This window comes from Balaenoptera physalus (genome assembly GCF_965194825.1).
Source record: "Balaenoptera physalus genome assembly, chromosome: 5".
Lineage (NCBI taxonomy): Eukaryota > Metazoa > Chordata > Mammalia > Artiodactyla > Balaenopteridae > Balaenoptera > Balaenoptera physalus.
The window spans coordinates 112,148,897-112,162,502 of NC_138884.1; the positions used below are offsets into that span (position 1 = coordinate 112,148,897).

The following is a 13,606-nucleotide window of genomic DNA, read 5'->3' on the forward strand; positions in this document are numbered from 1 at the left end:
CGAAGACCCAACACAGCCATAGATAAATAAATAAATAAATAAATAAAATATTTTTTTTAAAAAATACTTTAAAATATATGAAATAATACAATGATGAAATAATTGTGTAATCATGGAATAACAAAAATGAAAAATAACAGAATAATGCCATCATCTTTCTAGATGATCAACTTACACAATGACAAAATATATCCAAACAACTCACTATTTTTTGTATTTATCATGTTGCATTCAATAGGCTTCACACAAAATCCTAGATGGAGATAGAGTCTCAAGTCATCTTTTGGCATTTCCTGGAGACCTTTGTTCACATGTGCCGCCATGTACATCCACTGCAGGTCGGGCACTGACCCAAACCCTGGCATGCAGAGTGCTGCAGTCTCTGCCCTCATGGAGATGGCAGTTCTGCAGCTTAGCAGACATGAATACAAGCTACGTGTTAAACCAAAGGACAATGAAAGTTCAGACAAGTTCTGTGAAGGGGTTCGTCTCAGAGGGGAGGAAGGTTTCTCTGAGGAAGTTATGTGAGCTGAACTCAGAAGCATGAGTTAGATGCAGGAGAAGAAGGAAGACAACAGGTGTTTGAAAAAGAGGGACCAGTCCCTGGAAGAGACCTGGGGGAGGGAGGAGAGAAAATCTAAGGACCAAGAAGTAGCAGGTGTGGCCCAAGGGGAGAGAAGCAGGGGGGCAAAGAGGTCAGAGGAGCTACCTAGGTAGCTGCCAAGGAACATTTGTGGAGGAAAGGATCATCCTTAAATGTCTGATAAAGCTCACGAAATGCCTGCACAAGAAATGGAAGTATATTAAACTTGGCTAATGAAATGAACTAGGGATGGTTTATGATAGAGAATGCCTTACTGAATTTGAACAAATTAACTCAATTTAAAATAAGTTAATCTCTTCATAGAAAATACCATCACAAAGTGACTAAATTATACAGAAGTTCAATACAAATTATTTGAATCCAAGTTGCTATTTCTAAATCATCTGCCTCCCTAAACTGGATGATGTTTGCTAGTTTTTGGCCGAATTCAATTAACGTAGGAAAACATCTAGGACATTCCTTAGCCCATAGGCACTGTCCTTGTTTGACAGCCTCCCTTTAACCAGGTGTGAGCTCTTCGCTGTACAGAGTGATGTCATGGACAATCAGAGATCTTAAGGAGGGCACCACCGTGAGCCCCCTGATGTGGGAAAGCCCACGTCCTCATTCTGATGGGGGCGCTTATTCTACCCCACGCTATTGCCCCTTGTAAAATAAAGCACTTACATTTAAAAAAAAAAAAAAGTTTGAAGTAATTGGATTACTTTAAACTCAGATTTTGTTTAACCCCAGTGGAAATGCAAAGAGAGATTTAGAATTACGTGTGAGATGCTAATTACTTACATCTGACTGAGGGGTTGTTTCTATGAAGGAATGCACTTAATTATTTTTTTTTTCCCCTCTCTTCTTACAATTTCCTGACTATAATCTATTTTCTTTCATCACAGGGGCAATAGAAAAACAACAAAAGAAGAATCCCGTGATTTGAAATTCCAGAACTTTGCTCTGCCAGAAAATAGGTCAGAATATTTCCTTCTTTGTTAATAGAGGAGTAAAAATTTTGATGCTGCAGCAAATTAGTTGACCAGCACGTGCACACACACGCACACGCACGCACACACGCACGCACACGCACGCACACGAAATGTTAATGGGATAGAATTGTATTGCTGTCATTGCTCTTAGAGGTTACACGGTGACCAAGGTCCAGAACAAGAAGGGACTTGACTCAGGTTGAACTGCCAGCATGTATGTGATGCAGATATAGGCTATGGGGTAGGGTTGGAGTGGGAGATTGGGGTTAGCAGATATAAGCTATTATATATAGAATGGATGGACAACAAGGTCCTACTGTACAGCACAGGGAACTTTAGTCAATATCCTGTGATAAACCATAATGGAAAAGAATATAAAAAAAGAATGTATATATATGTACAACTGAATCACTTTGCTGTACAGCAGAAATTAACACAACATTGTAAATCAACTATACTTCAATTTAAAAAAATCAAAGATCAGATGCAAGGAAAAACAGCCAATAAAAAAATTTTTAATTTAAAAAATTTTTAAAAACAGACCCCCAGGTGTCCACAGCATTTCAGACCAGGGCTATTTCCACCACCCACCCAGGTCTCTAAACAGTCCAAGAGACAGCCAGGGGGAAGCTTACATCCTACAGCTGCTGAATGACTTAAGTGATGAATCATGGATGGATCAGGCCATGAGTTCACAGCCAGGTCTCAGAAGCGAGGAGAATAGAGGGAGCTCTGTGCCCGTTTGGTTTCTTTTCTTTGTCCTTCAATTGAGCAAAACATTTACTGAGCGATTATGGCATTAGGACTTGCACGGGCTCTTGAAAATGCAGAGATGAGAGGCAATGTCCTGTCTCCAAGGGGCTCACAACCAAGTCTTAAAGCTCAGAAGGAAAGCTACTTGAAGAAATGACTGACAAGGGACCAATCCTGAAGCCAGCTCCAGCTCTGCATTGGCCAAGGTCTCATCCTGGACAACACCCCAATGCTCAGAGGGGCTGCAGGCCTCCCTCACCCAGCCAGAACCCCCTTGCCGAGCCCTGCCGGAGCTGTCTCTGTGCCTAGAAGTACCCAAGGGTCTCTGACTGCTATACCAACCGTTGCATCCCAGTGAACTTCAACTCAAGTCAATCGCCAAACATCTGTTCAGTCCCTACTAAGTGCCAGGCACCAGAAGCAATCTTGACATGCTAAGATGTGCCTGAAGAAATATTTTCCCTAAGCAGAGTGGATGCATGCCTATAAAACAGAATACTTGAAATATTTTCAAGATTGCATTAAGCAAAGGAAAATTTGTGGTTGTTCTCAGACTTCTTCAATGTTTACGTTAAACACATTTGAATGCTGCATTTTAAGTCAGTTTTTCTTATTTCTTGGCAATAGCAAGAGATGAGAGATGGAAGGGTTAGAAGTCTTCCTTCAAATGGAAATGGTTGCAGCGATTACATACATCAAAGTAATATTTACAGTTACATTTGAAAAAAAAAAAAGAGAGAGAGAGAGGGCACAGTGCTTTTTTCCAAAGCAAATTATTTCAGAATATGTCAGAGCATGCTCAAGATATATTAAAAAGAGCAACAGATGGTGTTTCTGCAACCTGTTCCAAACCATTTATAAACCCGAATTTTTAAAAAAAATCCCTTAGACACACAAATCTCTGTACCTTTGCATATTTTATAATGAAAGTATTATATGAATATAAATTAGTAAATGAGATCTATAAATCAAATCAAAATGTGTGAAAACTACATATTTGGATCTACCATCATACCTTCAAAACTATTAAACTGATGTTTTCGTTCTCCACACAAATTATAATTATTATCGGCATCTGATGATGATGAAGTAAGGACAGTGCTACAGGTGGGCAGGGCCGCATAACAGAACGGGTCTGTGGGTGCTGGATTGAAATTTCAGCTGACCTGTTTGCTAGCTCAGCGGCGACCTCGCTCCGACAAGCCCATTACCCTCTCAATACCTTGCGTATTTTAGAAATGGTGTTTGAAAACCAAGGAGGAAAAGGGGGGGATGAATTGGGAGATTGGGATTGACATATATACACTAATATGTATAAAATAGATAACTAATAAGAAAATATACAAATAAAAATTGAAACATTAAAAAAAAAAAGAAAAACAAGAGTAGATTGAATTCCCTGGCGGTCCAGTGGTTAGGACTCTGTGCTTTCACTGCTGAGGTCCCAGGTTCAGTCCCTGGTTAGGGAACTAAGATCCCACAAGCAGCACAGCACAGCCAAAAGAAAACAAAAAATACAAGAGGAGACTATCTTGACCACCAAGGATACGCTGGACCTAAAGCAGTCCCTGTGTTTGGGGAATAAATGCATGACCTCTGTAGCGTGCCTGGAAAATAGTAGGTTCTCAGTAAATAACAAAGGCTAATAGTCACTGAGTATTCACCACAGGCTAGGCGCTGTTGTAAGAGCTTAATAGGCAGAGAAAGACAAATATCATATGATATCACTTATATGTAGAATCTAAAAATAAATGGTACAAATGAACCTATTTACAAAACAGAAACTGAGTCACAGATGTAGAAAACAAACTTATGGTTACCAAGGGGGAAAGAAGGGGGAGGGATAAATTGGGAGATTGGAATTGACATATACACACTACTATATATAAAATAGATAACTAATAAGAACCTACTGTATAGCACAGGGAACTCTATTCAATACTCTGTAATGTCCTATGTGGGAATAGAATCTAAAGAAGAGTTGATATATGCATATGTATAACTGACTCACTTTGCTGTACACCTGAAACTAACACAACATTGTAAATCAACTATACTCCAGTAAAAAAATGAAAAAAAGAGCTTAATAGGTAGTGTCTCACTGCATCCTAGCGATCACATTCTTACTAGGTTTCCTTTTATAGGAGAGAAGAATGCAGACTGGAGAGGGTAAATAACTTCCTCGAAGCTGAATAGCTGGGTGTGGTATATAGTAAACAGTGGACATAATCATTAGTACTAATCTCTGAAACAACCCTGGCACTCCACGTCACTGCCCTCGCTACTGTCATCCCTTAGTTAGGTGTAGGGGTCAACTCGCGACAGATGCAGAAGGGTTGTCCTTCCCCACCCACCCCCAAACTCAAACATGCATGGACCTCTCCGTAATGTACAAAGTAAAATACAAAGCTCAATGCTGGGGTTTCACGCAGATGATACAGCCCAGGAGACTATCCAAGACAAACACACGATCACATGCACATCCATTACCCCCAACCTGTCAACAATATTAAGATGAATGTTTCCTAGAATGTCCCATGGAATCTATCTTGCTAAATCCCCAGTACCCACTTCTATCCTGTGCCCTGTGCCCATGTGTGCAGAAACAGAAACATCCTGATTGATGTTTTCCAATCAAGTCCAAACTTTTATCAATAGTTGAACGCCTAACCAGTACCAGAAACCATGAGAGGAACTGTGGCATTTAATCCTCACAATAATTCTCTGAAGTAGGTAACAGTATTCCCATTTCACAGATGAGGAAAGAGAGCCTGAGAGAGGTGACATGTCTTGGTCACAGTCACAGAGCTGGTAACTGTTAACAGCTGGATTTGCATTCCGAGTCTGACTTCAAATCGAGGGCCTTTTCTGGGTTCTAAGATGCCGCATGTGAATTTTGTTTTCTGATCCTATGAGTCTCAAATCTACTCATGTCAAGACTCTCCACTATGAAGAAGGGGCACATGCATTCTACTCCTGAGAAGAACATCCACAGCCATAGCTACGAAGCCTCCTAGCAGCGATTCTTAGGGCTGGTCCCTGGGCCGGCAGCACCAGCATCACCTGGGAGCTCCTTAGGGAGGCAGGATCTCAGGCCCCACCTACTGAATCAGAAACTTGGGTGTTGGAGTCCAAGCACCTGGGTTTAAACAAGCTCTCCCAGTGACTCTGATGCCCATTCAAGTTTGAGAACCTCAGCCTCAAGCATCGTTATCGAGAGGGCAAGCTTCGGAGCTGGAGCAAGAGGCCTCTGGGCCCAGCTCTTGCTCTGCCCCTTCCCATTATGTAAATGAGATGGAGAGAAGACGATATAAGATAGGGACCCAGTGTGAGAGAGTGGGAGGGAGATGGGAGAGAATGTTGTCCCCACCTGGGAGAGATCACTGCGTTGGGGACCAGGAAAATCAAAAATAAAGAAGACACAGCACTGCCATCAAGATGCTCAGCCTCTTGTGGGGACAAACATAAAAATATCTGGTGTATAATAGATCACAGGATACTGTGCCACGTGCATGTGGGACAGAAGCAGATGCAGGCCTGTGGGAGCCCAGCGGGGAGACTAAGGAGCGGGAGGAGGAGGGCTTTCCCAAGTCCACTTTCGAGAGAGTAGCAAAGCCAAGGTGCACACTCCAAGTGCAAGTCTCTTTCTCCTTCCCCATTCCTGATGGAGCTATTCCTAACAGTGTCACTCACGTTTCCCACATTCAGACCCTTCCCAATTCATCGCCTCATGGACTATTGATTTTTCCCTTCTGTCACTAAGACCTGCAGCAATAGTTAACTCCAGAGGACAAGGTACAGGTGGCTGTCATTTCTCACATCCCAGGAGGCCACTCCTCAAGGAGACGGCCTCCCTGTTCTATTCCGTGCACAGGGAGGCCCCCTGCCGGCCTTCCTGGCCAGGCACACCTGAGGTCACAGCTCGGGCCGGGCGGCCACAGCTGCTGGTCTTCTCTCGACTTCTCTGGTTTTGCCCCACCTGTTCTCCAGCTGCCCTGGGTGTCTGCTCCCTCTGCACCCCCGCACTGTGCAGAAAGTGTCCTCCCAAAAGAGTTCACAAGCTTAGAGCTTTACGGAGGGTACCAAGTGCTTTCAGAGGATGCATGGAATAGGGTGGTGTCCTGCCATCTTTCTGTGGTTGTCCACAAGGAGCACCTATGCAGGAGATGTTCCATAAACATTGCTGAAGGGAGGGGAGTACAAAGGGGGGAAGGAGGAAGAATAAGGTCAGGACCCAGCGGGACACACCAGGATGCTGTGAGATTGTACTACTCCCAGTGCCTGGCATAGACGGGATCCTGAAGTAGATGATAAAAGAAACTTTTAACAGAGGGATAAGAATGGAAGAAGAGAGAGAAGACAGAACAAGCAGGGGAGGGACAGAGAGAGAGTGGAGGGGATGGTGGACTCAGGAGCTGCTCTGCCCACTGCAGCTAAAGTAGAACCACAAAGCACCCTGCTCTGCTCCACTCACTCGTCTGCTGAATATCCATCAAACTGCCAAATAATTTTGTTTTCATTTTTCAGTATTTGTCAGGAACATAGATAGCTTATACAAGAGGGATTACAGCTTACCAGACATGCTTTCTGTCCTCAAAAAACTTAAAATCTAGTTGAAGAAAGAAAAAACCCAAGTAAAATTTAATATAAAATTTATATAAGAAATTAGTAACTATACACTGCTTTTTAACTGTACTAAGTATGCTATTAGAGCCAGAAGTGCTGCTGCAGGAGCTCAGAGGAGGGAAGGTTCAAGAGCCTTGACAGGGCAGAATGCTGAGGGGGTAGGAGTGGGGTTGGACCTCCCCCAGCCAAGAGGGTCATGGGGGGTTTGAGCTTTTTATAGTTTGGAATAATGCCAAACACTGTCAATGTTTTCCTCGGGATCGCTTCAGGGAGTTGCATCCTCCCAAATATTTTTCTGTAAAAACAAAATAGAACACAGGAGATTCTTAGAACTAGTCAAGAACATCTTTCACAAAAAATGAATCCATAACACTCCTACACTGTTGGTGGGAATGTAAATTGGTGCAGCCACTATGGAGAACAGTATGGAGGTTCCTTTAAAAACTAAAAATAGAACTACTATACGACCCAGCAATCCCACTACTGGGCATATACCCTGAGAAAACCACAATTCAAAAAGAATCATGTGCCACAATGTTCATTGCAGCCCTATTTACAATAGCCAAGACATGGAAGCAACCTAAATGTCCATCGACAGATGAGTGGATAAAGAAGATGTGGTACATATATACATTGGAATATAGTATGTTCATAGAAAAGAATGAAATAATGCCATTTGCAGAAACTTGGATGGACCTAGAGATACTAAGTGAAGTTAAGTCAGACAGAGAAAGACAAATATCATATGATATCACTAATATGTGGCATCTAAAAAAAATGATAAAATGAACATTTACAAAATAGAAATAGACCCACAGACATAGAAAACAAACTTATGGTTACCAAAGGGGAAGGGGGTGGAGGGATAAATTGGGAATTTGGGACTAGCAGATACACACTACTATATATAGAATAGATAAACAACAAGGACCTACTGTATAGCACAGGGGACTATATTCAATATCTTATAATAACCTAAAATGGAAAAGAATCTGAAAGAGAATATATATAACTGAATCATTTTGCTGTACACCTGAATCATTGCAAATCAACTATACTACAATTTAAAAAAGACCATTTCCATCACCCCCCCAAAAAAAGAATGAACCCACTCTTCACTTGTTAAATATGAGTCTTGATCTGATTCCACCTTGGTGTGAATTTCATCTGCTTCAAAGGAATATGGAGTTGGGAGATGTTCTCCAACGTTGAATCTATAGTGAAAAATGAAGAACCTATTCCCAGGGGGATTTGGGTGGGAGGTGTGCACACCCGTGTATCAGGTTCCTAATGTGCTGGCACCCTCCAGGCCTTGCTGGGGAAGAATGAGTCTGTGTATAGACCCAGACGGGGACTGCAGCGTGGCTCAAGGCTGTCTTACTCGAGGGATGCCCTCTTACCTGTGCTTCCCTGCACCTGAGCACCTTGCCTTCATCCACTCACCCATCCTCTCCCTCATGCTCGTTCAACAGCACGTTTCTGTGCACGAGCCATGTTCCAGGCACTGCGTTACATACCTGGTCTCCCTTTTAGGAGTTGGGGGTCTGGTGTAGAAGGTTTGAGAAACGGCGTTGTGCTCTGTTCTGGTGATACGAGTGTGAGTTCCACCAGGCAGGTGCTAGGTGATCAGAGGAGGGCTTTGGTGGCCACGTGGGGAGGAAGAAAAACGCCCAGTGTTGAGGCCTGTCACTACCTCTTACTGAGACTGTGACATCCCAGACCTTCCCTTTGCACTCCATCATATGGGCTCCTGCCTCACCTTCCTAACATGTGGCTCTGAGCATCCTTTATCCTCTGCCTTGCAAAGCTCCATGATACCTCGAGATTGACACAGTCCTTCCAGCTTATCCTTCAGGTTACCTGCTCTCCAAGCTCATTGTGCATTTCCACACCTTAGCTTCCATGGCTCCCTGATGCAAACCCTACCTTTCCCTCAGAGAGGTGGAGAGAAGAGGGTGAGCCCTGCCATCAGACAGGCTGGGTGGGAAGCGTGACACCATTGACTCCCCCATGAGATTGACCTGGGCCTCCGTCAATCCATCTGCAAAATGAAAAGGCCAGTTTGTGGTCCCATCCAGCACAAACATCCCATCATAGCCCTAACACTGAGATAAAGATACTGTCCAACAAGAATTGCTAGGAAGTTTGGGTGAAATGATTTCTGTAAAGTGCACAATTCCCAACATGGTGTAGATAAATGTTCAAAGAGCGGGAAGATGGGAATGAATTTAGAAACTTTACCTCCATTTTCATTTCTTTCTGGTTTATATTGAAAACGAGTTTACTGACTCTTAAAAAGATCAATCATCTTCCCCCAAATGAGAGAATTTTATTCTAGTCTTTTTCCTTTCAGGGGCAGAGCTTAAAGTGAGGTGTGGAGCTAAGCCAGTTAATCTTGGAGGTTTGAGAGAGGGGGATGAAATCACCCCGACCATTCCCCAAGGGTTTTGCTGCCGCATTCTGGACCAGCGGCGGGTGCCTGGGGAGACCCGGAGGGGCCCACGCACACCAGACTCAAGGATGTGATGAGGAATTAGTCTCCATGCCAGGAGCCTGACCCTGGAGACAGGACCAAGTCCGCTCTCTGTGGGACCGGAATAACACACCATCCAAACTCTGTTCCCATAGATAAGAGAACATGAGTGCACTCTGCCCACTCCATCAGATCCAGTTCTCCCAGGCAGCGAGGGTGGGGGGAGTTTAATTTAGTACCCTTTAAAAATTATTAAACCTTTTAAATTATTAAGAAGTATTAAAAATTCAAAATAATTAAGAAATTGAATATCTTCATTTAAAATGAGCCTTAAATATTGAAAACCACAAACCTCTGGAGGCCAGCTTTGTTCAGTTCATACTCCTCCATGCCCACCACGTGGACAGCTGCCTATCCAAGCAGAAATAGAGAGAGAGACCTGCTTCACTCAGGCCCAGATGCAGAAAGGAGCAGGCGGGTGGGAAGGGCAGAAGGATGGCTGCCAAGCTACACACCATCCAGCTGCAGCTCATTCACATGTGGCCGTGTGATGGATGCAGTCGACTAAAGGAAGCCGGGGAGCATCTTCGTAATTCCCTGGCAAGAGGCAGCTTGCTAACACATGGGCCTCGCTTGAGCGCTGAGAGAACACATCAAATCTCCAGCAAGTTTGCAAGCAGCATCTTTCATTAATCACCCTGCGCTGTCAGGCTGCAAAGAGTGTTAACACAGGAGCCTTTTCAGAGCGCTTGTCAGCTGCCAGTGTCGAGATAGTGTCTGCACTCCAGCCAGATGGAACCGTGGAGTCCGGCACGCCTCCCCAGACCCTTCCTTCCAGCCTCCCTCCCCGCTTTCAGGCTCAGCTGGAATAACAACATCGTTCCCTGCTCTGCCACTGCTTCCTCTGCTAAGCCATTTGGCTTGCATCAACACACAGAGGGCCCTGGGGTGCACCGTCCCGGAGGATAGGACATATGAATGAGCACCATCGCTCTGGGGCCCCGCCAAGAGGAGTCAGCAGATAAACCGCTTCCAGACAGCCTTACAATTAGGAGGAAGCTGCCAGTTGCAGGGAACTCAGGGGGCTGAGTTGTTGCATCAGCTGGTCAATAATAAGGCCAATCCCGGTGATCAGTTGCTTGCTGTGCCACTTTAGACACATCACTTCTCTCTTCTAAGCTTTAGCTGCATCTGCAAAGTGGGCAAATCCCACCAGCCAGAACTGAGCCTTGCTTGTGCCTGAACAGGCTTTTTTCCCTTCAGATCCACCCTTTTTAGCTGTCCAAAGACCCGAGTCCCACCTCCAAGAATCTGAAACTTGGAACCACGAATTGGACATTACCTCCAACATGCTTTCAATGTTAGTGATCTTTGATTCTAAAAATCGGGTGAGGGGAAAAATAAATAAAATAAAATAAGAGTCAACTGAGGCCAAGGTCAGAAGGAGGATGAAATCCTAATTTAAAACCTGAAGTGTGTACATGTCAATCCCAAACTCCCAATCTATCCCTCCCCCCCACTCTTCTCCCCTGGTAACCATAAGTTCATTCTCTAAGTCTGTGAGTCTATTTCTTTGTTGTAAATAAGTTCATTTGCAACATATTTTTTTAGACTCCGCATATAAGCAATGTACATGTACATACTGCTGTATTTAAAATAGATTACCAACAAGGACCTACTGTATAGCACAGGGAACTCTGCTCAATATTATGTAACAATCTAAATGGAAAAAGAATTTGAAAAAGAATAGATATCTGTATATATATAACTGAATCACTTTGCTGTACACATGAAACTAACCCAACATTGTTAATCAACTACACTCCAACATAAAATAAAAAGTTAAGGAAAAAACAAACAAACAAAAAAATGATCTCAGGTCATCCAATGGAAAAGTACAGGCATTGAGATAGGGCTGACATGCTGAAGGAAATGACAATGACTTTGAAATAACATAGACTAAGGTCAAGCGGTGGAAGCAGATTTAAAACTCAATTCATGTTTAATCTTCAACATGATTCTGTTAAACGTCAATGGATTGAAAAATAAATCCTGGATGTATTGATGTGTCATGATAAAATATGACAAAACAAAAACAAACAAACAAAAAAAAAAAACCCCTGAAGCTCCTCCTAGGATCCCGGGAAGAGGGTGCCTCGTATTCAAAGTCCCTGGGCTCAGGATTGCATCCTGCCTGCTCTGAGGTGCTGCCTTCTGTCCACGGCCTGGCCTGCCCTGCTTGCATCAAGCTCCCTGTACACAGTCGCAGAAACATATCATTTCCATGTCACATGTCAGGAGCTGCAAGTCTGGGGAGTCTTTTGAGGCTTTAATCAAAGACCAAGATGTCAGGGAAGGGGCTGCGTGTGGAAAGTGTCAAAAGAGATTTCTCAGGACCCAGATAAATGATCTGCTCCTTCCTGACTGATTTACTGTTAATTTCTGCAGCATCTCAGGCAACTTGAAAGAGTGCCAAGAGCTAAGCACAAAGCAACCCAGACGGCAGCTGCAAAATCCCTCCAAAGCATGACTCGCCACTGCCTGCAGGCAAGGGCCCCGGGAGGCAACAAGGATCTGAGGGTCCAACAGGCTGGTGGCAAGTCTCTTGCTTTCCGTGGGACTGGGCAAGTCATGGAACCCTCTGAGTCCTCCGTTTCTTCGTCTATAAACTTGGGACAGGGAGAGCTACCCAACAGAATCATTTTGAGTATTAACGTGGTGAGCAGAGAGTAACAGTCTGAGCTGGAAGTGGGACTCGTGGGCTGTGGTCTCCTAGTGACTATTATCTCCCAGTTTAACTATTCTGTGCCCGGTGTCCCAGCCACCAATGAGGCCTCATAAATATTTACACCTGGCGTGTGTTGCGATGTTCTATTAATTGCTCCTGTGACGCACTTTGAGAGCCTCGGAGGATAGGTGCCATGCAAAGGGATTATTAAAGGCACAAACAAGTAAGCTCACAGAAGCCACATCCTTCCGAGCTTTCCATTGCCCCAGGGCTTTTCAGATCATTGCCCGAAATCTAGGGGAAATGTGCATTCAAAATCACATTGTCCAAGGCGGGATGTGGCAGCCAGGAGAAGACCTCGTTGGTCTTTCCAGATAACTTACCACCGAAGAAATGCAAATGGCCCAAAACCATTTGAAATAAATAAATAAACAATAATTAAATCTAACTAGGCATCAGGAAAGTGAAACAGATAAAATAAGGAATCAAGTAGCAAGTAGGAAAAGTTGTTTTAAATGGTCGTGGATTTAATGGTGGTAAGATATGTTGAGATGGTCACTTCACACTTGTAGATAAGAATATAAATTCATTCAACCCATCCAGAAGGCACCTGAGTGATATGAAACAAGGGGCCTAGGAGACCCACATTATCGTTATCAGACACCTTCATAGCAGTTGCACTTGATGGAGTCTGTCCATGGAAACACTCAGAGATCAGATTAAAAAGGATATCATGTTGCAGCAAGGGTACACACTGCAACATGATTTACAACTGTAAACCTGAGCAAGAACCTAATTTCCCTCTCCAAAAATCACACAGCTGATAAATACCATGTTTTCAAACAACAAAGATCTACAATGCATTTTTAACATCAGGAGCCTATACATTCTTTTATATTATTTTTAAACATCTCTATATTTAAATGCATGAAGACATCCTCATACACGCATGCACATATGTGCCTGAGACTCGCCAAAATATCACCTGTGGTGTTGACCGTTATTTGCTTCTCCATGCATTTTTCTATTTTCTGTGTTCTCTGTAATGAGATGTTCCTTTAGGTCTAGAACAGCACAAACATAAAGTAAGAGTCCCATAAGTTGATTTGTGATCTGCCTTTGATGACTACCCACTCCTCTGAGGAAGATGATGAATTGCTTGCAGCTGACACTTACCTTGGTTCTCTTTTCTGCCCTAGGTCATGGCCTCGAATCCATAGTGTCACAGGTGAGTCAGGGCCCCCCAGACACCTAAGCAGTGGGAATGTTAGCAGGAGTCCGTTACTCTTCTTTCCATTCTTTTCTGTTTTTCTTTGGATAAAACTATTGGCCTGTTCCAGGTGACACTGGTGACTTAGGGTCTTTCCCTCTGGTGGCTCCCAGGCTGGAAGTGTGTGACATCCACAGCTTTGGAGGCTGGCAGATGGGGTGGGAATCCTGGCTCTCCA

General features: G+C 43.7%; 1 protein-coding gene across 1 annotated transcript in view; it reads left to right on the forward strand.

Moving 5' to 3' along the window:
- Positions 1–321: 321 nt before the first annotated feature.
- Positions 322–13,606, forward strand: part of CLNK (cytokine dependent hematopoietic cell linker) — a gene marked incomplete at its 5' end in the record, with an annotated part of 116,047 nt that continues 102,762 nt past the window's right edge. Inside the window, 3 exons of the mRNA XM_082461950.1 lie at positions 322–524; positions 1,492–1,563; positions 13,358–13,386. Coding sequence (XP_082318076.1) covers positions 322–524; positions 1,492–1,563; positions 13,358–13,386 — 304 coding nt within the window. The remainder of the gene's footprint in view (positions 525–1,491; positions 1,564–13,357; positions 13,387–13,606) is intronic.